Source organism: Cherax quadricarinatus, chromosome 17 (assembly GCF_038502225.1).
Source record: "Cherax quadricarinatus isolate ZL_2023a chromosome 17, ASM3850222v1, whole genome shotgun sequence".
In the NCBI taxonomy this organism is placed as follows: Eukaryota; Metazoa; Arthropoda; class Malacostraca; order Decapoda; family Parastacidae; genus Cherax; species Cherax quadricarinatus.
This window is the reverse complement of record NC_091308.1, coordinates 50,524,639-50,549,961: the sequence shown is the minus strand read 5'-3', so window position 1 is coordinate 50,549,961 and position 25,323 is coordinate 50,524,639. Positions and strand designations below refer to the sequence as shown.

The 25,323-nt window shown below is 42.9% G+C and overlaps 1 protein-coding gene across 1 annotated transcript in view; it reads right to left on the bottom strand.

Annotated features, from left to right (window-relative positions):
• Positions 1-25,323, bottom strand: part of wdb (serine/threonine-protein phosphatase regulatory subunit widerborst) — a gene marked incomplete at its 3' end in the record, with an annotated part of 203,504 nt that overhangs the window by 66,379 nt on the left and 111,802 nt on the right. The window contains 1 exon segment of the mRNA XM_070085990.1: positions 19,826-19,956. Within this exon segment, the coding sequence (XP_069942091.1) occupies positions 19,826-19,956 (131 nt within the window).

Genomic DNA, 25,323 nt, shown 5'->3' with positions numbered 1-25,323 from the left:
CACCCACCACACCAGCCTCCACAACCACAACCACCTGTCATTGTCCAGTACCCACCAGCAGACTGCACCTGGAATTGGCAGGAAGCTGTCAATTTTGTTCCAAATCCCCACCAGTTTGAGGACAGCCAAAGTGGAATACGGCCATGTTGTACACTGGGAAACAATGCCACTGAATTGGAATGTTTCCAGTTATTCTTTGACGAACCCCTGATGGAAAGTCTTGTCATGGAAAGCAACACATACTACGAGTACACCATTGCAAACACAATACTTTCACCAAAATCACGTCTACACCAGTGGAAGGAGACAACTGTGAATGAGATGTATCTTTTCTTTGCCACAATAATGCTTATGCCACATGTGTATAAGCACAGTGTGAAATCATACTGGTCAACAGACTGCCTGATTGCAACCCCAGGTTTCAGTGATATAATGGGAGTGAATCGATTTGTGTTACTCAGACAAAATCAGGCCTTACAGAAACGACAGGTTATATAAGATTAGGCATGTGTTTGTGTATCTGAAAGAGAAATTCTATGTACTTTTATCCCTTCAGGAAGCTTGTAATTGACGAGTCTTTGATTCTATTCAAAGGAAGACTCTCTTTCAAGCAGTACATACCAAGCAAGAAGAAACGCTTTGGTATAAAGTTGTTTGTGCTTTGTGATTGTTACAGTGGTCTGGTATTGGATATTATTGTGTACACTGGAAGTTATACATTGCAAAATACCAGGAAGTTATTGGGCATATCTGGTGATGTGGTTAGAACAATGACATAACCATACCTTGGTAAGGGCCATATACAGTGGACCCCCGCATAACGATGGCATCGCATAGCGATTTTTCCGCATAACGATTACTTTTATCGCAAAATTTTTGCCGCGCATACCGATTAAAAACCCGCATACCGATTTTCGTCCGAGACGCGTCCAATGTGCCCTCAGCCAGCCTCACATGTGCCGCTCCGTCCCATTGTTTACCAGCCAGCCTCCGCGGTAACATCCAAGCATACACTCGGAATATTTCGTATTATTACAGTGTTTTCGGTGCTGTTTCTGGAAAATAAGTGACCATGGGCCCCAAGAAAGCTTCTAGTGCCAACCCTGTGGTAAAAAGGGTGAGAATTAGTATGGAAATTAAGAAAGATTTTGAAGGGTTTGGGGCTAACCCTGAGAAGCCTATGCCAGTTGTGGAATCCATTGTGCCTACTTCAAAGATTAAGGAAATGTGTGCACAGTGGGTTGAACTGCAAACCTTTATAGATGAAAATCACCCTGACACAGCTGTTGCAAGCCGTGCTGGTGACTATTTCAATGACAATGTTATGGCCCATTTTAGGAAAGTCTTGAAGGAACGGGAGGTACAGAGCTCTATGGACAGATTTGTTGTGCGACAGAGGTCCAGTGACTCTCAAGCTGGTCCTAGTGGCATTAAAAGAAGAAGGGAAGTAACCCCAGAAAAGGACTTGCTACCTCAAGTCCTAATGGAAGGGGATTCCCCTTCTAAACAGTAAGAAGATAATGCTCTCCCCTCCTCCCATCCCATCAATCATCACCAGATCTTCAATAAAAGTAAGTGTCATGTAATTGTGCATGCCTTTTTCAGTTTGTGTGTATTAAAATTAACATTTCATGTGGTAAAAAAAATTTTTTTTCATACTTTTGGGCGTCTTGCACGGATTAATTTTATTTCCATTATTTCTTATGGGGAAAATTCATTCGCATAACGATTATTTCGCATAACGATGAGCCCTCTTGCATGGATTAAAATCGTTAACCGGGGGTCCACTGTATTATATACAGATAACTGGTACACAAGCCCCACACTCAGTGATTTTTTGTAAGTGAACATGACAGATGTGTGGCACAGTGCATGCAAATCAAAAACATATACCCAGGTTTGACACTGGCACTCATAGAGGTGAGGTGCAGGTGTTTGCTGCCGATGACATCATGGCATTTCGGTAACATGACAAACGAGATGTCACACTGTTGTCATCAGTTCACCCTAATGAAATGGCAGACACTGGCAGGCAGCATAGAGAAAGCAATAAACCCATTCTAAAACCTGCAGCTGTGGTGGACTACACCCTCAATATGCATTCAGTGGACAAGCGTGACATGCAGACTGGGTTTGCTGATTGTGTTCACAAGAGTTATAAGTGGTACATAAAACACTTTTTCCATCTTCTGGACATTTCCATGCTGAATGCTTTTAATATGTATAAGATGAGGACCAGAAACAAACCACCATATGGCGAATTCTGTTTGTCTGTCATCAGATAAATAGTATTCAAGTACCAAGGAACAACACCTGCAATAGACCGCCCACCAAATTTTCAACAACTTCCTTCTCGTTTGAAGCATGATCACCACTTCCTGGTAAAACTGCCTGCTACTGCTTTCAAGAAAAAGGCTCAGAAGAGGTGTTACGTCTGTGCACATACAAAAAACGCCCACAACAACAACGCAGAGACACTCGTTTTATGTGTGAGGAGTGTAAAACAGCACTGTGCATAACACCATGTTTTATGTGTGAGGAGTGTAAAACAGCACTGTGCATGACACCATGTTTTATGTGTGAGGAGTGTAAAACACCACTGTGCATGACACCATGTTTTATGTGTGAGGAGTGTAAAACAGCACTGTGCATGACACCATGTTTTATGTGTGAGGAGTGTAAAACACCACTGTGCATGACACCATGTTTTATGTGTGAGGAGTGTAAAACAGCACTGTGCATGACACCATGTTTTATGTGTGAGGAGTGTAAAACAGCACTGTGCATGACACCATGTTTTATGTGTGAGGAGTGTAAAACAGCACTGTGCATGACACCATGTTTTATGTGTGAGGAGTGTAAAACACCACTGTGCATGACACCATGTTTTATGTGTGAGGAGTGTAAAACAGCACTGTGCATGACACCATGTTTCAAAGACTTCCACAGGCTGCAGAACTTCTAGAAACATTCCCTGTGACTGTATATGGGTATATAAAATTTAGAAAAATAGTAATAAACAACATTTCATATCGTTTGTTTGTGTAAATATTTTCTGTAAACAAAACAATGACAACAGTGTTTATGCCCTTATTGTGTAGTATTGAAAAAGAAATAAACTTACAAAATACCGATCATATTGGTCTCACAGGCCATAAAAGTTACTTGGAAAAAAAATTAAAAAATAGAAAATAGTACCTAAAATACTAAATAAAAGAATACCGGGTGACGGCAGTCGGTGATGTTACATGATGCGCATTTTCTGTCAACTTCATGCCTCCATATCTCGGTAAGTATTGATGGTAAAAATGTTTTGTTTAGCCTATAATGTTTAAAAAAAAAATATTTTTCATAAGAAAAAATAATTTTTTTTTTTTTTTGAAATTTGGCCGACCCTGAGAACAAGTCTCTGACAGGGCCTGTCGACCCTGAAAGGGTTAATGCTACACTTAACCCTTTGAGGGTTTTGGCCATACTAGTACGGCTTACGACCCAGGGTTTTTGACGTACTAGAACGCCTAAATTCTAGCGCCCTCAAATCTAGTGGGAGAACGCTGGTAGGCCTGCATATGAAAGAATGGGTCTATGTGGTCAGTGTGCACTGTATAAAAAAAATCCTGCACCACACAGTGCATAATGAGAAAAGAAAACGACCGTTTTTTGGAATAAAACAGCGGCTTTGCAATGTATTTTTGTATGGTATTTATTGTTGTATTCTAGTTTTCTTGGTCTCATTTTATAGAATGGAAGACATATTACAGAAATTGAGATGATTTTGACTGGTTTTACAATGAAGAGTACCTTGAAATTGAGCTCAAAGTAGCAGAAATGTTAGATTTTTACCAAAGTTCAAAAGTAAACAAATCATGCCATGGCGAGTCTAATATTCTTTCACAAGTGCGCCAATATTATTTATACCATTTATTTTTTGGAGTGGTTGGTGCAATTATTTAATAAATGTATGGAAGAGGGTAAGGTACCTAGGGATTGGCAGAGAGCATGCATAGTTCCTTTGTATAAAGGCAAAGGGGACAAAAGAGAGTGAAAATATTATAGGGGGATAAGTCTGTTGAGTATACCTGGTAAAGTGTATGGTAGAGTTATTATTGAAAGAATTAAGAGTAAGATGGAGAATAGGATAGCAGATGAACAAGGAGGCTTTAGGAAAGGTAGGGGGTGTGTGGACCAGGTGTTTACAGTGAAACATATAAGTGAACAGTATTTAGATAAGGCTAAAGAGGTCTTTGTGGCATTTATGGATTTGGAAAAGGCATATGACAGGGTGGATAGGGGGGCAATGTGGCAGATGTTGCAGGTGTATGGTGTAGGAGGTAGGTTACTGAAAGCAGTGAAGAGTTTTTATGAGGATAGTGAGGCTCAAGTTAGAGTATGTAGGAAAGAGGGAAATTATTTCCCAGTAAAAGTAGGCCTTAGACAAGGATGTGTGATGTCACCATGGTTGCTTAATATATTTATAGATGGGGTTGTAAGAGAAGTAAATGCGAGGGTCTTGGCAAAAGGCATGGAGTTAAAAGATAAAGAATCACACAAAGTGAGAGCTGTCACAGTTGCTCTTTGCTGATGACACTGTGAATTTGGTAGGGTTATTTGGTAAGGTTATGAGGATAACAAAAAGATTAGGTGATGAAAGATTGGATATCAGATTGGAGGGAGAGAGTATGGAGGAGGTGAATGTATTCAGATATTTGGGAGTGGACATGTCAGCGGATGGGTCTATGAAAGATGAGGTGAATCATAGAATTGATGAGGGGAAAAGGGTGAGTGGTGCACTTAGGAGTCTGTGGAGACAAAGAACTTTGTCCTTGGAGGCAAAGAGGGGAATGTATGAGAGTATAGTTTTACCAACCCTCTTATATGGGTGTGAAGCATGGGTGATGAATGGAAATAAATGGTATAAAATACCAACACAATGGAAATATAAACACAAAAGCAGTATAATGTGATCCTTTATTGACAACGTTTCACCCACGCAGTGGGCTTTTTCAAGTCACACACGGATCTACCTGGGGTTGGAAGGTACGGGAGTATTTATAGTTCAGAAAGTTGAGGTCAGGTGAAGATTGCTGCATCAGATGATCTACCGGGTGGGGTTATAGAGTCTTGGGTAGCTAGGCGGGGATATTGGACAAGTTGTGAGTAGACCTTCTGCAGTGTTCTATGTTCTTATGTGGGATAGCGATGAAGAAGTTTCTTGGCGAGTGGTTCAGCTATGTTATAGAAGCCATTGTTCTGGTTGAAATTGTTGGTTATAGAGATAAACGATGATTCCAGGATTCTTCTGTATTGAGTGTTGTCTTCTGTGGCTATAAGTCTTGAGTTTCTGTAGTTAATTAAATGGTTGTGTGAATTGCGATGTTGTACACAGGCATTCCTTGTATCGTCAGTCCTGCTTGCATATTGGTGTTCTGAAATACGTGTTTGGAGGTCTCTTGATGTTTCGCCCACATATAATTTGTTGCAGTCATTACAAGGGATTATGTATACCCCTGCAGAGGATGGAGGCTTGTCCTGTCTACTACTGGTGATGTCCTTGATGGTCGTGGTTGTGGAGGTAGATACTTGGAATGATGTTTTGGCAAAGATGTTGGAAACATGTTTGGCAATGGAGTTGGTGGGAAGGACTATGTATCTCTTCTCGGCAGTGTCTTCTCTGGGTGTGTTGAAGATGTTTAATGCTCGCCGTCTGCAGTCTCTGATGAAGTGACGAGGATAGTGGAGTTTGGAAAATACTTGTTCAATTATAGTGCATTCTTCCTCAAGGAACTCGTTGCTGCAGATTCTGAGTGCACGCAGGAAGAAGCCTATAATTACACCACGTTTGGTTTTGGTGTCGTGGTGAGAGTAGAAGTGGAGAAGATCGTTTTGGTTGGTGGGTTTTCGATAGACTTTAAAACGAAGTTCGTGGTCAGCTTTGCAGAGTAGAACATCAAGGAAAGGAAGAGTGTTGTCGACTTCTTCTTCAAGTGTGAATTGGATTGAAGGCTCGACCTGGTTGAGCTTGTCTTGGAGAGCTTGAACGTTGAAGCGTTTAGGAGTTATGAGGAGAATGTCGTCAACATAACGGAGCCAGGTGACAGACGAAGGAATAATGGTGGAGAAACGTTCGGCTTCTAGATGTTCCATGTATAGGTTCGCCAGGACTGCACTGAGTGGCGAACCCATGGGTAGTCCAAAAGTCTGCTGAAAGAAACTTCTTCATCGCTATCCCACATAAGAACATAGAACACTGCAGAAGGTCTACTCACAACTTGTCCAATATCCCCGCCTAGCTACCCAAGACTCTATAACCCCACCCGGTAGATCATCTGATGCAGCAATCTTCACCTGACCTCAACGTTCTGAACTATAAATACTCCCGTACCTTCCAACCCCAGGTAGATCCGTGTGTGACTTGAAAAAGCCCACTGCGTGGGTGAAACGTTGTCAATAAAGGATCACATTATACTGCTTTTGTGTTTATATTTCCATGGGTGATGAATGTTGCAGCGAGGAGAAGGCTGGAGGCAGTGGAGATGTCATGTCTGAGGGCAATGTGTGGTGTGAATATAATGCAGAGAATTCGTAGTTTGGAAGTTAGGAGGAGGTGCGGGATTACAAAAACTGTTATCCAGAGGGCTGAGGAAGGGTTGTTGAGGTGGTTCGGACATGTAGAGAGAATGGAGTGTAACAGTGTGACTTCAAGAGTGTATCAGTCTGTAGTGGAAGGAAGGCGGGATAGGGGTCGGCCTAGGAAAGGTTGGAGGGAGGGGGTAAAGGAGGTTTTGTGTGCGAGGGGCTTGGACTTCCAGCAGGCATGCGTGAGCGTGTTTGATAGGAGTGAATGGAGACAAATGGTTTTTAATACTTGACGTGCTGTTGGAGTGTGAGCAAAGTAACATTTATGAAGGGATTCAGGGAAGCCGGCAGGCCGGACTTGAGTCCTGGAGATGGGAAGTACAGTGCCTGCACTCTGAAGGAGGGGTGTTAATGTTGCAGTTTAAAAACTGTAGTGTAAAGCACCCTTCTGGCAAGACAGTGATGGAGTGAATGATGGTGAAAGTTTTTCTTTTTCGGGCCACCCTGCCTTGGTGGGAATCGGCCAGTGTGATAAAAAAAAAATTTTTTTACACTAATGCAGTAGTCTGCATAACAGTAAATCTTCTATTTTTGGCGAGAATAAAAATTCAAAGTGGAAAGCAAAAGAATGTAAGAGGGGCCTTGAGACATGACTAATGAACAGAGGAAATGTCATTTTAGTGCCAGGAATGTCTTTCTTGTTTATTCTGGACCCTATTCGGAAATTGGCATCTTTTGAAATTTGTGTGAAATTGACAAAATTGCTAAATTCTGACCACTGTACTGGATAGTTGAAATCGGTAAATGGGTGGTTTCTTGCACTCATTCGATAGAAAAAATGGAGTTCTAGCGAAATATTCACGTTTTTTGTCGACTAGTACAGTGGAACTGGCCGAAAATGGGGTTCAAAGTGGGCAAAATCACCGATACGTAAACATCGCCGAGACCTCTAACTTCGCGAGCATAATTCCGTAAGTTTTCATTCAAATTTCATACATTTGGCGTCATTAAGATCGGGAAAAAATTCTCTATCTTTTCGCAAGAAAAAATTATTTTATTTTTAAATTTGACAGACTCTGAGAATGAGTCTCGGAGAGGGCCTGTCGACTCTAAACCCTTAAACGGTCCTAATAGATCAACCTTCAAATCCGTAGTGCTCCAAAAGTAGATAATGTTTTTTACATATTTTCAAATATAACAAAAAAAAAAGTAGATAAAAGTTTTTTTTTAAACATTTTCAAATGTAAAAAAAAAAAAAATGATGTACATTTTTTTACATACTTTTAAATGTTGAAAAAACGTATATATACGTTTGAACCGTTTAAGTGTTGATGCTACACTCTTAATCATACACTTTGCCACTGCATGTTGTCTGCTGCTGTTACCTCATGATGTCTGCCACTGCTTCATGTTGTCTGCCACTGCTGCATCATGATGTCTGCCACTGCTGCTTCATGTTGTCTGACACTGCTACATCATGATGTCTGTTACTGCTGCTTCATGTTGTCTGCCACTGCTACCTCATGATGTCTGTTACTGCTGCTTCATGTTGTCTGCCACTGCTACCTCATGATGTCTGTCACTGCTGCTTCATGTTGTCTGCCACTGCTACCTCATGATGTCTGTCACTGCTGCTTCATGTTGTCTGCCACTGCTACCTCATGATGTCTGTTACTGCTGCTTCATGTTGTCTGCCACTGCTACCTCATGATGTCTGTTACTGCTGCTTCATGTTGTCTGTCACTGCTACCTCATGATGTCTGCCACTGCTGCTTCATGTTGTCTGCCACTGCTACCTCATGATGTCTGTCACTGCTGCTTCATGTTGTCTGCCACTGCTACCTCATGATGTCTGCCACTGCTGCTTCATGTTGTCTGCCACTGCTACCTCATTATGTCTGCCACTGCTGCTTCATGTTGTCTGCCACTGCTACCTCATGATGTCTGCCACTGCTGCTTCATGTTGTCTGCCACTGCTACCTCATGATGTCTGCCACTGCTGCTTCATGTTGTCTGCCACTGCTGCTTCATGTTGTCTGCCACTGCTGCTTCATGTTGTCTGTCACTGCTGCTTCATGTTGTCTGTCACTGCTGCTTCATGTTGTCTGTCACTGCTGCTTCATGTTGTCTGTCACTGCTGCTTCATGTTGTCTGTCACTGCTGCTTCATGTTGTCTGTCACTGCTGCTTCATGTTGTCTGTCACTGCTGCTTCATGTTGTCTGTCACTGCTGCTTCATGTTGTCTGCCACTGCTGCTTCATGTTGTCTGCCACTGCTACCTCATGTCTGTCACTGCTGCTTCACGTTGTCACTGCTGCTTCATGTTGTCTGCCACTGCTACCTCATGATGTCTGCCACTGCTGCTTCATGCTGTCTGTCACTGCTACCTCATGATGTCTGTCACTGCTGCTTCATGTTGTCTGCCACTGCTACCTCATGATGTCTGTCACTGCTGCTTCATGTTGTCTGCCACTGCTACCTCATGATGTCTGTTACTGCTGCTTCATGTTGTCTGCCACTGCTACCTCATTATGTCTGTTACTGCTGCTTCATGTTGTCTGCCACTGCTACCTCATGATGTCTGCCACTGCTGCTTCATGTTGTCTGCCACTGCTACCTCATGATGTCTGTCACTGCTGCTTCATGTCGTCTGCCACTGCTACCTCATGATGTCTGCCACTGCTGCTTCATGTTGTCTGCCACTGCTACCTCATGATGTCTGCCACTGCTGCTTCATGTTGTCTGCCACTGCTACCTCATGTCTGTCACTGCTGCTTCACGTTGTCACTGCTGCTTCATGTTGTCTGCCACTGCTACCTCACGATGTCTGCCACTGCTGCTTCATGCTGTCTGTCACTGCTACCTCATGATGTCTGTCACTGCTGCTTCACGTTGTCTGTCACTGCTGCTTCATGTTGTCTGCCACTGCTGCTTCATGATGTCTGTCACTGCTGCTTCATGTTGTCTGCCACTACTACCTCATGATGTCTGCCACTGCTGCTTCATGTTGTCTGCCACTGCTGCTTCATGATGTCTGTCACTGCTGCTTCTTGTTGTGTGTCACTGCTGCTTCATGTTGTCTGCCACTGCTGCTTCATGTTGTCTGCCACTGCTGCTTCATGATGTCTGCCAATGCTGCTTCATGTTGTCTGCCACTGCTGCTTCATGTTGTCTGCCACTGCTGCTTCATGTTGTCTGCCACTGCTGCTTCATGATGTCTGCCACTGCTGCTTCATGTCTGCCACTGCTGCTTCATGTTGTCTGTCACTGCTGCTTCATGTTGTCTACCACTGCTACCTCATGATGTCTGTCACTGCTGCTTCATGATGTCTGCCACTGCTGCTTCATGTTGTCTGCCACTGCTGCTTCATGATGTCTGCCACTGCTGCTTCATGTCTGCCACTGCTGCTTCATGTTGTCTGCCACTGCTGCTTCATGATGTCTGCCACTGCTGCTTCATGTTGTTTGTCACTGCTGCTTCATGTTGTCCGCCACTGCTACCTCATGATGTCTGCCACTGCTGCTTCATGTTGTCTGCCACTGCTACCTCATGATGTCTGCCACTTCTGCTTCATATCTGCCACTGCTACCTCATGATGTCTGCCACTGCTGCTTCATGTTGTCTGCCACTGCTACCTCATGTCTACCACTGCTGCTTCATGTTGTCTGTTACTGCTGCTTCATGTTGTCTGCCACTGCTACCTCATGATGTCTGTTACTGCTGCTTCATGTTGTCTGCCACTGCTACCTCATGATGTCTGTCACTGCTGCTTCATGTTGTCTGCCACTGCTACCTCATGATGTCTGCCACTGCAGCTTCATGTTGTCTCCAACTGCTACCTCATGATGTCTGCCACTGCTGCTTCATGTTGTCTGCCACTGCTACCTCATGATGTCTGCCACTTCTGCTTCATATCTGCCACTGCTACCTCATGATGTCTGCCACTGCTGCTTCATGTTGTCTGCCACTGCTACCTCATGTTGTCTGCCACTGCTGCTTCATGTTGTCTGCCACTGCTGCCTCATGTTGTCTGCCACTGCTGCTTCATGTTGTCTGCCACTGCTACCTCATGTTGTCTGTCACTGCTGCTTCATGTTGTCTGCCACTGCTGCTTCATGTTGTCTGCCACTGCTGCTTCATGTTGTCTGCCACTGCTGCTTCATGTTGTCTGTCACTGCTGCTTCATGTTGTCTGCCACTGCTACCTCATGTCTACCACTGCTGCTTCATGTTGTCTGTCACTGCTGCTTCATGTTGTCTGCCACTGCTACCTCATGATGTCTACCACTGCTGCTTCATGTTGTCTGCCACTGCTGCTTCATGTTGTCTGCCACTGCTGCTTCATGTTGTCTGCCACTGCTGCTTCATGTTGTCTGTCACTGCTGCTTCATGTTGTCTGCCACTGCTACCTCATGATGTCTACCACTGCTGCTTCATGTTGTCTGCCACTGCTGCTTCATGTTGTCTGCCACTGCTGCTTCATGTTGTCTGCCACTGCTACCTCATGATGTCTACCACTGCTGCTTCATGTTGTCTGCCACTGCTGCTTCATGTTGTCTGCCACTGCTGCTTCATGTTGTCTGCCACTGCTACCTCATGATGTCTGTCACTGCTGCTTCATGTTGTCTGCCACTGCTACCTCATGATGTCTGCCACTGCTGCTTCATGTTGTCTGCCACTGCTACCTCATGATGTCTACCACTGCTGCTTCATGTTGTCTGCCACTGCTGCTTCATGTTGTCTGCCACTGCTACATCATGTTGTCTGCCACTGCTACCTCATGATGTCTACCACTGCTGCTTCATGTTGTCTGTCACTGCTGCTTCATGTTGTCTGCCACTGCTACCTCATGATGTCTACCACTGCTGCTTCATGTTGTCTGTCACTGCTGCTTCATGTTGTCTGCCACTGCTACCTCATGATGTCTACCACTGCTGCTTCATGTTGTCTGCCACTGCTGCTTCATGTTGTCTGCCACTGCTGCTTCATGTTGTCTGCCACTGCTACCTCATGATGTCTACCACTGCTGCTTCATGTTGTCTGCCACTGCTGCTTCATGTTGTCTGCCACTGCTGCTTCATGTTGTCTGCCACTGCTACCTCATGATGTCTGTCACTGCTGCTTCATGTTGTCTGCCACTGCTACCTCATGATGTCTGTCACTGCTGCTTCATGTTGTCTGCCACTGCTACCTCATGATGTCTGCCACTGCTGCTTCATGTCTGCCACTGCTACCTCATGATGTCTACCACTGCTGCTTCATGTTGTCTGCCACTGCTGCTTCATGTTGTCTGCCACTGCTACATCATGTTGTCTGCCACTGCTACCTCATGATGTCTACCACTGCTGCTTCATGTTGTCTGCCACTGCTGCTTCATGTTGTCTGCCACTGCTGCTTCATGTTGTCTGTCACTGCTGCTTCATGTTGTCTGCCACTGCTACCTCATGATGTCTGTCACTGCTGCTTCATGTTGTCTGTCACTGCTGCTTCATGTTGTCTGCCACTGCTGCTTCATGTTGTCTGTCACTGCTGCTTCATGTTGTCTGCCACTGCTACCTCATGATGTCTACCACTGCTGCTTTATGTTGTCTGTCACTGCTGCTTCATGTTGTCTGCCACTGCTACCTCATGATGTCTACCACTGCTGCTTCATGTTGTCTGCCACTGCTGCTTCATGTTGTCTGCCACTGCTACCTCATGATGTCTACCACTGCTGCTTCATGTTGTCTGCCACTGCTGCTTCATGTTGTCTGCCACTGCTGCTTCATGTTGTCTGCCACTGCTACCTCATGATGTCTGTCACTGCTGCTTCATGTTGTCTGCCACTGCTACCTCATGATGTCTGCCACTGCTGCTTCATGTTGTCTGCCACTGCTACCTCATGATGTCTACCACTGCTGCTTCATGTTGTCTGCCACTGCTGCTTCATGTTGTCTGCCACTGCTACATCATGTTGTCTGCCACTGCTACCTCATGATGTCTACCACTGATGTCGCCAAAGAATCGAACATTTCTGCTATTTTGAGCTCAATTTCAAGGTACGTTTCATCATGAAACAAATTAAAATCATATTTATTATTGTAGTATATCTTCCATTCTATCATATGTGACCAAATAAAACGAGAATACAACCATACAATATTATTATTTTATTTTATTATCACACTGGCCGATTCCCACCAAGGCAGGGTGGCCCGAAAAAGAAAAACTTTCACCATCATTCACTCCATCACTGTCTTGCCAGAAGGGTGCTTTACACTACAGTTTTTAAACTGCAACATTAACACCCCTCCTTCAGAGTGCAGGCACTGTACTTCCCATCTCCAGGACTCGAGTCCGGCCTGCCGGTTTCCCTGAATCCCTTCATAAATGTTACTTTGCTCACACTCCAACAGCACGTCAAGTATTAAAAACTATTTGTCTCCATTCACTCCTATCAAACACGCTCACGCATGCCTGCTGGAAGTCCAAGCCCCTCGCACACAAAACCTCCTTTACCCCCTCTCTCCAACCTTTCCTAGGCCGACCCCTACCCCGCCTTCCTTCCACTACAGACTGATACACTCTTGAAGTCATTCTGTTTCGCTCCATTCTCTCTACATGTCCGAACCACCTCAACAACCCTTCCTCAGCCCTCTGGACAACAGTTTTGATAATCCCGCACCTCCTCCTAACTTCCAAACTACGAATTCTCTGCATTATATTCACACCACACATTGCCCTCAGACATGACATCTCCACTGCCTCCAGCCTTCTCCTCGCTGCAACATTCATCACCCATGCTTCACACCCATATAAGAGCGTTGGTAAAACTATACTCTCATACATTCCCCTCTTTGCCTCCAAGGACAAAGTTCTTTGTCTCCACAGACTCCTAAGTGCACCACTCACTCTTTTCCCCTCATCAATTCTATGATTCACCTCATCTTTCATAGACCCATCCGCTGACACGTCCACTCCCAAATATCTGAATACATTCACCTCCTCCATACTCTCTCCCTCCAATCTGATATTCAATCTTTCATCACCTAATCTTTTTGTTATCCTCATAACCTTACTCTTTCCTGTATTCACCTTTAATTTTCTTCTTTTGCACACCCTTCCAAATTCATCCACCAATCTCTGCAACTTCTCTTCAGAATCTCCCAAGAGCACAGTGTCATCAGCAAAGAGCAGCTGTGACAACTCCCACTTTGTGTGTGATTCTTTATCTTTTAACTCCACGCCTCTTGCCAAGACCCTCGCATTTACTTCTCTTACAACCCCATCTATAAATATATTAAACAACCACGGTGACATCACACATCCTTGTCTAAGGCCTACTTTTACTGGGAAATAATTTCCCTCTTTCCTACATACTCTAACTTGAGCCTCACTATCCTCGTAAAAACTCTTCACTGCTTTCAGTAACCTACCTCCTACACCATACACTTGCAACATCTGCCACATTGCCCCCCTATCCACCCTGTCATACGCCTTTTCCAAAATCCATAAATGCCACAAAGACCTCTTTAGCCTTATCTAAATACTGTTCACTTATATGTTTCACTGTAAACACCTGGTCCACACACCCCCTACCTTTCCCAAAGCCTCCTTGTTCATCTGCTATCCTATTCTCCATCTTACTCTTAATTCTTTCAATAACAACTCTACCATACACTTTACCAGGTATACTCAGCAGACTTATCCCCCTATAATTTTTGCACTTTCTTTTATCCCCTTTGCCTTTATACAAAGGAACTATGCATGCTCTCTGCCAATCCCTAGGTACCTTACCCTCTTCCATACATTTATTAAATAATTGCACCAACCACTCCAAAACTATATCCCCACCTGCTTTTAACATTTCTATATTTATCCCATCAATCCCGGCTGCCTTACCCCCTTTCATTTTACCTACTGCCTCACGAACTTCCCCCACACTCACAACTGGCTCTTCCTCACTCCTACAAGATGTTTTTTCTCCTTGTCCTATACACGAAATCACAGCTTCCCTATCTTCATCAACATTTAACAATTCCTCAAAATATTCCCTCCATCTTCCCAATACCTCTAACTCTCCATTTAATAACTCTCCTCTCCTATTTTTAACTGACAAATCCATTTGTTCTCTGGGCTTTCTTAACTTGTTAATCTCACTCCAAAACTTTTTCTTATTTTCAACAAAATTTGTTGATAACATCTCACCCACTCTCTCATTTGCTCTCTTTTTACATTGCTTCACCACTCTCTTAACCTCTCTCTTTTTCTCCATATACTCTTCCCTCCTTGCATCACTTCTACTTTGTAAAAACTTCTCATATGCTAACTTTTTCTCCCTTACTACTCTCTTTACATCATCATTCCACCAATCGCTCCTCTTCCCTCCCGCACCCACTTTCCTGTAACCACAAACTTCTGCTGAACACTAACACTACATTTTTAAACCTACCCCATACCTCTTCGATCCCATTGCCTATGCTCTCATTAGCCCATCTATCCTCCAATAGCTGTTTATATCTTACCCTAACTGCCTCCTCTTTTAGTTTATAAACCTTCACCTCTCTCTTCCCTGATGCTTCTATTCTCCTTGTATCCCATCTACCTTTTACTCTCAGTGTAGCTACAACTAGAAAGTGATCTGATATATCTGTGGCCCCTCTATAAACATGTACATCCTGAAGTCTACTCAACAGTCTTTTATCTACCAATACATAATCCAACAAACTACTGTCATTTCGCCCTACATCATATCTTGTATACTTATTTATCCTCTTTTTCTTAAAATATGTATTACCTATAACTAAACCCCTTTCTATACAAAGTTCAATCAAAGGGCTCCCATTATCATTTACACTTGGCACCCCAAACTTACCTACCACACCCTCTCTAAAAGTTTCTCCTACTTTAGCATTCAGGTCCCCTACCACAATTACTCTCTCACTTAGTTCAAAGGCTCCTATACATTCACTTAACATCTCCCAAAATCTCTCTCTCTCCTCTACATTCCTCTCTTCTCCAGGTGCATACACGCTTATTATGACCCACTTTTCGCATCCAACCTTTACTTTAATCCACATAATTCTTGAATTTACACATTCATATTCTCTTTTCTCCTTCCATAACTGATCATTTAACATTACTGCTACCTCTTCCTTTGCTCTAACTCTCTCAGATACTCCAGATTTAATCCCATTTATTTCCCCCCACTGAAACTCCCCTACCCCCTTCAGCTTTGTTTCGCTTAGGGCCAGGACATCCAACTTCTTTTCATTCATAACATCAGCAATCATCTGTTTCTTGTCATCCGCACTACATCCACGCACATTTAAGCATCCCAGTTTTATAAAGTTTTTCTTCTTCTCTTTTTTAGTAAATGTCTACAGGAGAAGGGGTTACTAGCCCATTGCTCCCGGCATTTTAGTCGCCTCATACGACACGCATGGCTTACGGAGGAAAGATTCTTTTCCACTTCCCCATGGACAATAGAAGAAATAAAGAAGAACAAGAGCTATTTAGAAAAAGGGGAAAACCTAGATGTTTGTATATATATATGCATGTGCGTGTCTGTGAAGTGTGACCAAAGTGTAAGTAGGAGTAGCAAGATATCCCTGTTATCTAGCATGTTTATGAGACAGAAAAAGAAACCAGCAAACCATACAAACCATATGAAAATATGCCGCTAAGGTGAGGCTAATGGCTGAGAAGTGAACTCCATTATTTATGGTCCGATTTCTTTCATTTTTGGTTTATGTTAAGAAGCATCTTTTCCTCATAGATTGCCCAAGTTTCAATAAGATAGTCCAACAAACAACTGATATCCTATTCCCTAGATCAAGAGCAAGAGCCCCCTCACCAGCGTTAATTAACCTCCCTTGAGACTCGCTCACATCTGAAAATTTTGCACACATCTGGAAGCAAAAAATCAACCAAGCAGCTGCTCATATCTGGAAAAACTCGCATGTGGATGCACTCGTAAATAGAGGTTCCACTGTATATACATCAAATATGGTGGCTCGTAAGACGTATATATATGACCAAAACAGTCAAAGGGTTAAACTAGTCACTGGGACAAGAGGTTTTAGCTTGACAACCAGAAGCTACTGATCCTAAACCAGTGTTCACTCCATGATCATTAATTCTAATGTCAGGCTTCTTCAGAGCATGCACCCCCTCCCCTTCTCCTTCCTCAATACCCTTCCTAATGTCAATAAACAAGTGAGGAGAAACATTAAGGCCCCACAGCTTGCAGCTAAGGTTACTTTCTATTCTGCCAGTTGCAGCTTTATAGGAAAATCATTCAAAAAATTACCAACAGCCTCATTTATTACACCAACCATTCCCACAAACAATTCATGAAACTCACAGCTCTTTCCATCACAAAGAACTTCTGTTACACACACACACACACACAACACACACACAACACACACAAACACACATACACACACAACACAACACACACACACACACACACACACACACACACACACACACACACACACACACACACACACACACACACACACACACACACAACACGCCACACACACACAACACGCCACACACACACAACACGCCACACACCCACAACACACGCGCAACACACGCGCAACACACGCGCAACACACGCGCAACACACGCGCAACACACGCAACACACACGCAACGCACACGCAACACACACGCAACACACACACCTGAATAACCATTCAAAACTCGAACTATGATGCCTGTACATAAAATTATAATCATCCTCATCTAAATCTGCACAGGCAGCATGAAACTATATGCTACAAGAGACACATCTTATTGCCTTAGCATTTTCTCTAGCTTCAACTTCAAATACGGGACACTTGTCCTTACCTTTCACAACCATAGTTAACAAGTTCTCCCACTGTCTGGGGAAAGCCCCAGCCAATGTTGACTTCAGTTTATCATCCACAGAAAGGTGTCTGCAAGGTTACCATGAGTAGACAGACCACATTTCATAATTCATCAACTCATGGTCACATTTATCAAATGCATTTGCAAAATCTGTGTATACATCAACATTCCTTTTATTCCAATGCCTTTGTGATTTTGTTATAAGTGGTCTACTAAAACTATGTTGTCTTAGAGTTGTGGAGTTTGTCTTGCACCAAAAAACTGGTAATTTGAATTATCAGTAGCCTTATGCATAAACTTGAAAATATGCTGAGCACCCTTGTTAGTGGAATTTAGTATTTTTGTTCATAAATATTGCATTCCACATCAGGCCCCAGGACAGCATGCATGAGCATTTTATCGATTCCCTCATCAAGTCCGTATGTAGGATTTTCATTTATACCAGTCAGATAATTTGTATGGCGAGATAGGTTATTGAAAAAACTCTAGGGGTACTACTCTCATTGTCTATCGAGTTGCTAAACGTGGATCTGCATTGTTCTGTAAGAATTTCATTCATTATTTAGTTGTCCTCTTTGTATGCACCTCCAAAGCAGGGAAAAAGGAGGCCAATTATGCTAGTATTTATTTAAATTTTTGCATGCAAAAAAATACTTTGGGTTGCTACCTATTTTCTTGATGGCACACTTGACTTTCAATACTAGGCAAGCTTTCAACTTCCCTGAAGGGCACTGGTTTTTGACAAAGCTAAACAATTAAAACCTCAAATATTTCCTAGCTAGTTTGTCAATTACTCGAGGCTTAAATAGTGGGTTATCAAACACTGCTGATGCAGGCTTTGTAGTAGTCTGCAAGACCTAACTCTTCCCTGGGCCCACTTGCTTCAACCTGTCTACCACATTAATAATTACCTTATATCACACATCCTCCTCCTCCTCCTCCTCGTCCCATCAAAAATATGTAAGCTCAAGTGATTAATTTTGGGACCATCAATGAACAAAAATGATAATTTGCATTTAAAATAACATCCTAAAAGGTCATAGCCTACATATCTTAAAATAGTAGAGCTGTTCTATATCTTGATAGCAGTACAGTCAGCAGAATGTGGCAACATAATATAGGACAGTGTTAAGCAGTGCTTCACTGTATTGATTACCATTTTGTTGTACAGTACTTAATGATGCACCAGTTATATGGCACTTCATTTTTCAGCCATCTAGGTTTGTTAAATGCTATTAGTTTTAGGCTGTGGAATAATGTGTATTGTTAACCTCAGGAGGCTTCAAGCAAAAACCAAGGCTGCAACTGACACTATCAATGACCTGCTATTTGCTGATGACTGCGCCCTCAACGCTGCTTCAGAAGCCACCATGCAGAACAGTGTTGACAAGTTCTCTGACGCCTGCAACAACTTCGGGCTGACAATCAGTACAACGAAGACTGAAGTGATGCACCAGCCTGCTCCGGGAAAGACGTACATTGAGCCAAACATCACCATCAACGGGCAGCGACTGAACGCCGTAGACAAATTCACCTACCTCGGCAGTACCTTTTCCAGAAACGCTGTCATCGATGATGAGGTGAATGCCAGACTTGCCAAAGCCAGTGCCACCTTCGGCAGGCTCCACAAGAATGTATGGAACCGAAGAGGCATCACCACAAGCACCAAGATCAAGGTGTAGAGAGTCATAGTCCTCACCACACTTCTCTATGGCTGCGAAACCTGGACTGTCTACAAATGTCACGCCAGAAAGTTGAACCACTTTCACACCACACAGCTCAGAAAAATTCTCGGCATCAAATGGCAAGATAAGATCCCAGACACAGAAGTGCTGACTACAGCTGGCCTGCCTAACATCTACACCATCCTAATGCAGACACAGCTTCGCTGGGCAGGTCACGTCGCTCGCATGCCAGACCACCGGCTGCCAAAGAAACTCTTGTTTGGCGAACTGCAGCATGGAAAGCGCTCTCAAGGAGGCCAAAAGAAGTGCTACAAGGACATCCTTAAGATTGCTCTGAAAGCTTTCAACATCAACCACACCATGTGGGAGCTGATAGCTCAGGACAGGAATGACTGGCAGGGCAGTTGTCCATCAGACCCCTCAATGCCGCCACCCTTCCCTGTCCACACTGTCAGAGAACGTTTCGTGTACGGATTGGCCTGACAAGTCATCTGCGTACCCACCAACTTCGACCCCAGGATGACTAGATGGTCCTCGTCGAATCGACGGACAAACAAGATTAATTACATGAACACATTAAGGAAAATTCAGTGATTTTGAGTCCAAATACATGCTTCACTCATAAAACATTAAATATGCTCCAGTTATTATACAAAAAAAGTATGAAAAGGGCATCTTGCGAGACCACTGATACATTACCTAAGGAAAATATTGTTTATTTGCTTTCTGATGAATGCTCTGAGACCCAGAAACTTTCCATATATCCTATGTAGGACAGTCTTGAGGAAGTCTCTCTCTCGAGGATCTTCACTATCAAACAGTTCCAAGAGCTGAAAATAAACAAAATGATTAAAAAATAATGTCCACTTGAAGGAAGAAGAGCATAAGTTTGTCTCACTGTTGAGGCTCTACTACAATATTATGTGACAATTCACTAATAGTGAACTCTCAGTAGCTGTCATAAATATGCATGTGTATAAGCTAATCACACAGATAAGATCACACACACACCATAATATACTGATTTAACATAAAAATACTGAAACATGTACAGGAGGGCTCTGCTTTACAGCATTTCACTAATGCGATAGTTTTCAGTTATACCCATTCTTCATTTATTCAGACTTCCTACAAAAAATATATTCACCACTCATTATAAGCTAAGAATGAAAATATTTTAAGGTAAGTTGTGTGTGTCTAGGCTGGTAGGCAGCAACTGCCCAAGGAAGGTACTACCGTCCTGCCAAGCGAGCGTGAAATGGAAGCCTGTAATTGTTTTACATGATGGTAGGATTGCTGGTGTCTTTTTTCTGTCTAAAACATACAATATTTCAGGTATGTCTTGCTACTTCTACTTACACTTAAGTCACACTACACATGCATGTACAAGTTTATATATATACACACACACACCCCTCTGGGATTTCTTTTTTCTTACTAGTTCTTGGTCTTGTTTATTTCCTCTTATTTCCATGGGGAAGTGGAACATAATTCTTCCTCCGTAAGCCATGCATGTCATAAGAGGGGACTAAAATGCCGGAAGCAAGGGGGCTAGTAACCCCGTCTCCTGTATACATTACTAAATTTAAAGGGAGAAACTTTTGTTTTTCTTTTTAGGCCACCCTGCCCTTGTGGGATACAGCTGGTTTGTTGAAAGAAGTAATGTGTGCATTGTATATGCACACATTACTTGTACTTAACTCAGTGGTGACCTGTACAGTGGACCCTCAGTTAATGATATTAATCCGTTCCAGAGAGCTTGTCCTTAACCGATTATCATTATCTGATTTAATTTTCCCCATAAGAAATAATGGAAATCCAATTAATCTGTTCCTGCTGTCAGGAGGCATGACAGAATAGTACTTCAATATGACGCTATTATCAACTCTACGGCTTATTTATCTAACACTATTCATCTAATATGACATAAACAATATTAATAACAAAGAAACATGATACATGTATATACTCTAGAATGAATAAAATATATTATAATGTATGAGAGGAGTAAGCGCTAGAAGTGTTGTTGTTGGGTTTATAATGGTCACTGAGAGAAGCCGTACATAGTGGTGAAGGAGGCTTCTGCCCACCACCACTATCCACAAACAATATATGTACGTAATTTATAAATAAGAAATATTTACATTTTAATTTATAAATAAGAAATATTTGCACTTACCTTGGAGGAGATGTTTGTTTAATTACGTAGTTAGTTTGGAGTGTAGCAGTCATGCTTGGAGTGTAGCAGGCATGCAGGGAGAGTAGCAGGCATGCAGGGAGAGTAGCAGGCATGCAGGGAGTGTAGCAGGCAAGCAGGGAGTGCAGCAGGCATGCAGGGAGTGCAGCAGGCATGCAGGGAGTGCAGCAGGCATGCAGGGAGTGTAGTAGGCATGCAGGGAGTGTAGTAGGCATGCAGGGAGTGTAACAGGCATGCAGGGAGTGTAGCAGGCATGCAGGGAGTGTAGTAGGCATGCAGGGAGTGTAGTAGGCATGCAGGGAGTGTAGTAGGCATGCAGGGAGTGTAGTGGGCATGCAGGGAGTGTAGTAGGCATGCAGGGAGTGTAGTAGGCATGCAGGGAGTGTAGCAGGCATGCAGGGAGTGTAGTAGGCATGCAGGGAGTGTAGCAGGCATGCAGGGAGTGTAGCAGGCATGCAGGGAGTGTAGCAGGCATGCAGGGAGTGTAGTAGGCATGCAGGGAGTGTAGCAGGCATGCAGGGAGTGTAGTAGGCATGCAGGGAGTGTAGCAGGCATGCAGGGAGTGTAGTAGGCATGCAGGGAGTGTAGTAGGCATGCAGGGAGTGTAGCAGGCATGCAGGGAGTGTAGCAGGCATGCAGGGAGTGTAGCAGGCATGCAGGGAGTGTAGCAGGCATGCAGGGAGTGTAGTAGGCATATCATGTGGGAGTTCGATACGTGGATTAGGGAAGTCCGACCTCGGACACGCAGGTGAGAACCAGATACTCCACTAAGGGAGGGCACAGGAGTCGGTTCTACGAGAAGGACATGTCGTAACTTCTTATCCTTAAACAAACTAGACCTAATAATATTGATTTGCGCACCAGAGTCCATGAACAATTGAACGGGCGCATTATAAACAGATGCTTGCACTATAGGGCCTATGGTTGCATTGGAAGTTATGTGCAAACAAAAAGGTGGATTTTCATCAGAAAAGACTTGTTCTACTCCATCCCCAAAATCATCTATGTCAGAGACATGTGAAGCAACAACCTCAGCAGGGTTGTCATTCTCGAGACTGCTTAAGGCTTCAAAGGAATTGTGAACGGGGATGGTGTACTCATTATCACCTACTGTCACCATGGGACGGTTTGACTGGGGCGCTCGAATTCCCCCGAATTGGAAGAACGAGCCTGGTTCTGGTTAGTTTGAGAATTGAATGAATGAGCCTGGTTCTGGTTATTTTGAGAACCACGATATCTGTTTCCTTGACGGGTTCTGCGGTTGGAACGACCACGGAAAGACCTAGAGTACTGAAGGTTATAGAGAGCATTGCACTCAGATGTGTCATGTCCATGTATTCTATGATAAGTACAGTAGGGAAGATCTGAGTACTCATCATCAGTACGACGTCTCTTAGGGTAACTATCAGGACAATTAATTGCAATATGGCCACGGAAACCACAGTTATAACAATTCCGCCGACTATGGTTACTGAATGTACTATGAATACTACGAGGTGTATAACGACTCTGTACACTGGTTCTTGATGATCTCTGAGCTTCCTGGCTTAGTTCGTGTGCTAATTGCTTCAATCTCCGAGGGGTTGACCCGGATTTTGCAATTAAGCCAGTCAGTAAGCCAGACTGTGGAAGTGAACGCCAGTCAGCCTATCATCCAGCCTGTCTCCTGTCATCCAACTGCTCCTCCGTGCTTTGTGCATCGTTACACGTCTTCCAGTCAGCCATTCTCGTGGGGTAAGCCAGTCAGCCAACCCAGCTGAGAGAGAGAAGTAAGCCATGCAGTAAGAAGTAAGCCAAGTTCCTCTGAGGTTTTGTCTATATCGCTTTGTGCTCCCTGTTGGATGCTAAGAGTGGTTTTCACCATTCCTGTGGCATAGAGTGGGTTATCAAGCCACCTTCGTGGGTAGAGGGGGGTGCGTGGCAGTACCCCAGCGAGAGTCACACCCACCACTCTCTCCCACCACCACTCTCTCCCACCACCACCAGCCACCCACCCATCTACCTGTGGTTGTTTGCACCCTTGTACCGGGTCCTAGTACTGTTTTGGCTCACATAATTGGTCAAGAGATTGTAGCTGGTGCCACCGATAAAGCCAGTTATGTGAGTTCGCCTAGAAAGCACATTTCTTCACGACAACAGTGTGAGTGGAGGAGGAAACACCACCCGCCCACTCATCACTCGTCACCGCCCGTCTACTACTCCAGACTCCAGTGATAATTTTCTTGAGACATTTTTCTTGCATTTAAAGACATTTGCGTGTGTGAGACATTTATAGTAAATTGCTTGTGTACTCTAAACCTTGTGTTTTTCAGTGTAAACGCTGTATTTCTTTGACTCAGTATTTTTAGAATATTTTTCAGTGTTTTCACTTATCTTATATTTTTTATTCTGTGTTTTTTTCTTATGCTACTCGTCTGTAGTAAGTATTATTGTGTAGTGTACCAGTCAGTCACCCTGTGTGAAGTGATTCATTTTTTTTATTGTATTCTTTCAGCGTTGTATTCTCCAGTGATATTCACCCCAGTATACCAAATTTTCCATTTATTTCTATGTGTGTCTTTTTTTTTCGTATGCCAGCAGTGTCTCATTCCTCTAATTTTTTCGCAGACTGTGTACCTTTAATTTTGCCAGCAAATTTTTGTCGTATCAATCACAGCAAGATTTTGTTGTATCAGTCACAGCAGGAATTTGTTGTAAGAATAAACTAATACTGTTGTGTGCTCCGCCACTGTAAGTGTCATATTACCTGTTTTGTTCCTGTGTTTTATTTTATTCATATAATTCTTGAACAAATTCACTCTTGATGCAATTTCAATTACTTTTAACGTAAAGTGTTTTCTTACTCTGAGTAAATTGTTTTGTCTAATTTACAATTAAGAGTTAAAGTGTTCAATCAGTTTATTTTTTTTTGGTCTTCATATTTTAATTCATTATTTTACCTGAGTTTTCCCAGTGACACTTTATTACTGCAGTGATTGTTTCTACACTTTATTTTGTTGCACTTGTTCTGAAGTGAATTATATTTTAATTTTGTCTATGCATTCTTAGAAGATACTTAAATTTCCCAGTTAACAATTTAATAATTTTATTTTATACTTTCACATTGATTTAAAAATTTAATTAATTAATTTCTTTATTAGCAAGAGTAAAGACAGCTCATTTTGAATTTAATTCAGTCTCCAGTAATATTTTTACTTGTATATTTCAATGTAAATTTTTTTTTTTCTTGGCCAATAGTCCTTTAAATTGACTTGTCCTTTCTCTTGCAGTGTATCTTAGACATTTTTTTTTACATCTGCAGAATTAGTTGTATATTTTTTTTTTATTTCATTTCTAGAATTTTCTATTCATTTTTATTGTTCATTATTTTTGCCTTATTTGTTCTCGTGTTACTTTGCCATTATGTCTCACATACCGTCAAGTGATACTTTAGTGAATGTCGACACTCAGACCTCTCAGGCTATTGCTGCTGCTGTCATCAGTCCTCACATTCCCTTACTGACTGAAAGACAATACCTAGCCCTCGAGCAATGTGTTTGTTCTCACAGCTTGTATCTGAGATTTGTTAAAGTGCTGCGAAATGTGAAGTTCAGATTAAGTTCCTATAGATCCGTGAATTACTTATTAACGTAGCCGAGCGGTCAGGCACTAGTAATACTGTCACTCCTGTCTGGACTCCAGCCACAATATCATGCACGCACGATAGTGCTCTACTATCCTTGCGATGGCGACTTGTTCAAGTATTCGTTCCTTCCCAGGGGACGCTTTGAGAAGAAATTTACTTGCAACGAGTTATGCCATCTCTTGCTGATGCCACAAGCCGTGCAGAAAGACGTTTCTGTGGCTAGTGTGCTCACTTGAGTGTTGTTGTTGTCCCTTGTGTTTCAGTTTGTGATCCCATCCTAGTTGACAGTAATCAGTGCATTGTAAGAAGTTATTTCTCGAGTAACTTCCACGTTGTTAAAGTTTGTAAGTGTAGTTTCTTTATAGTTGATACCTC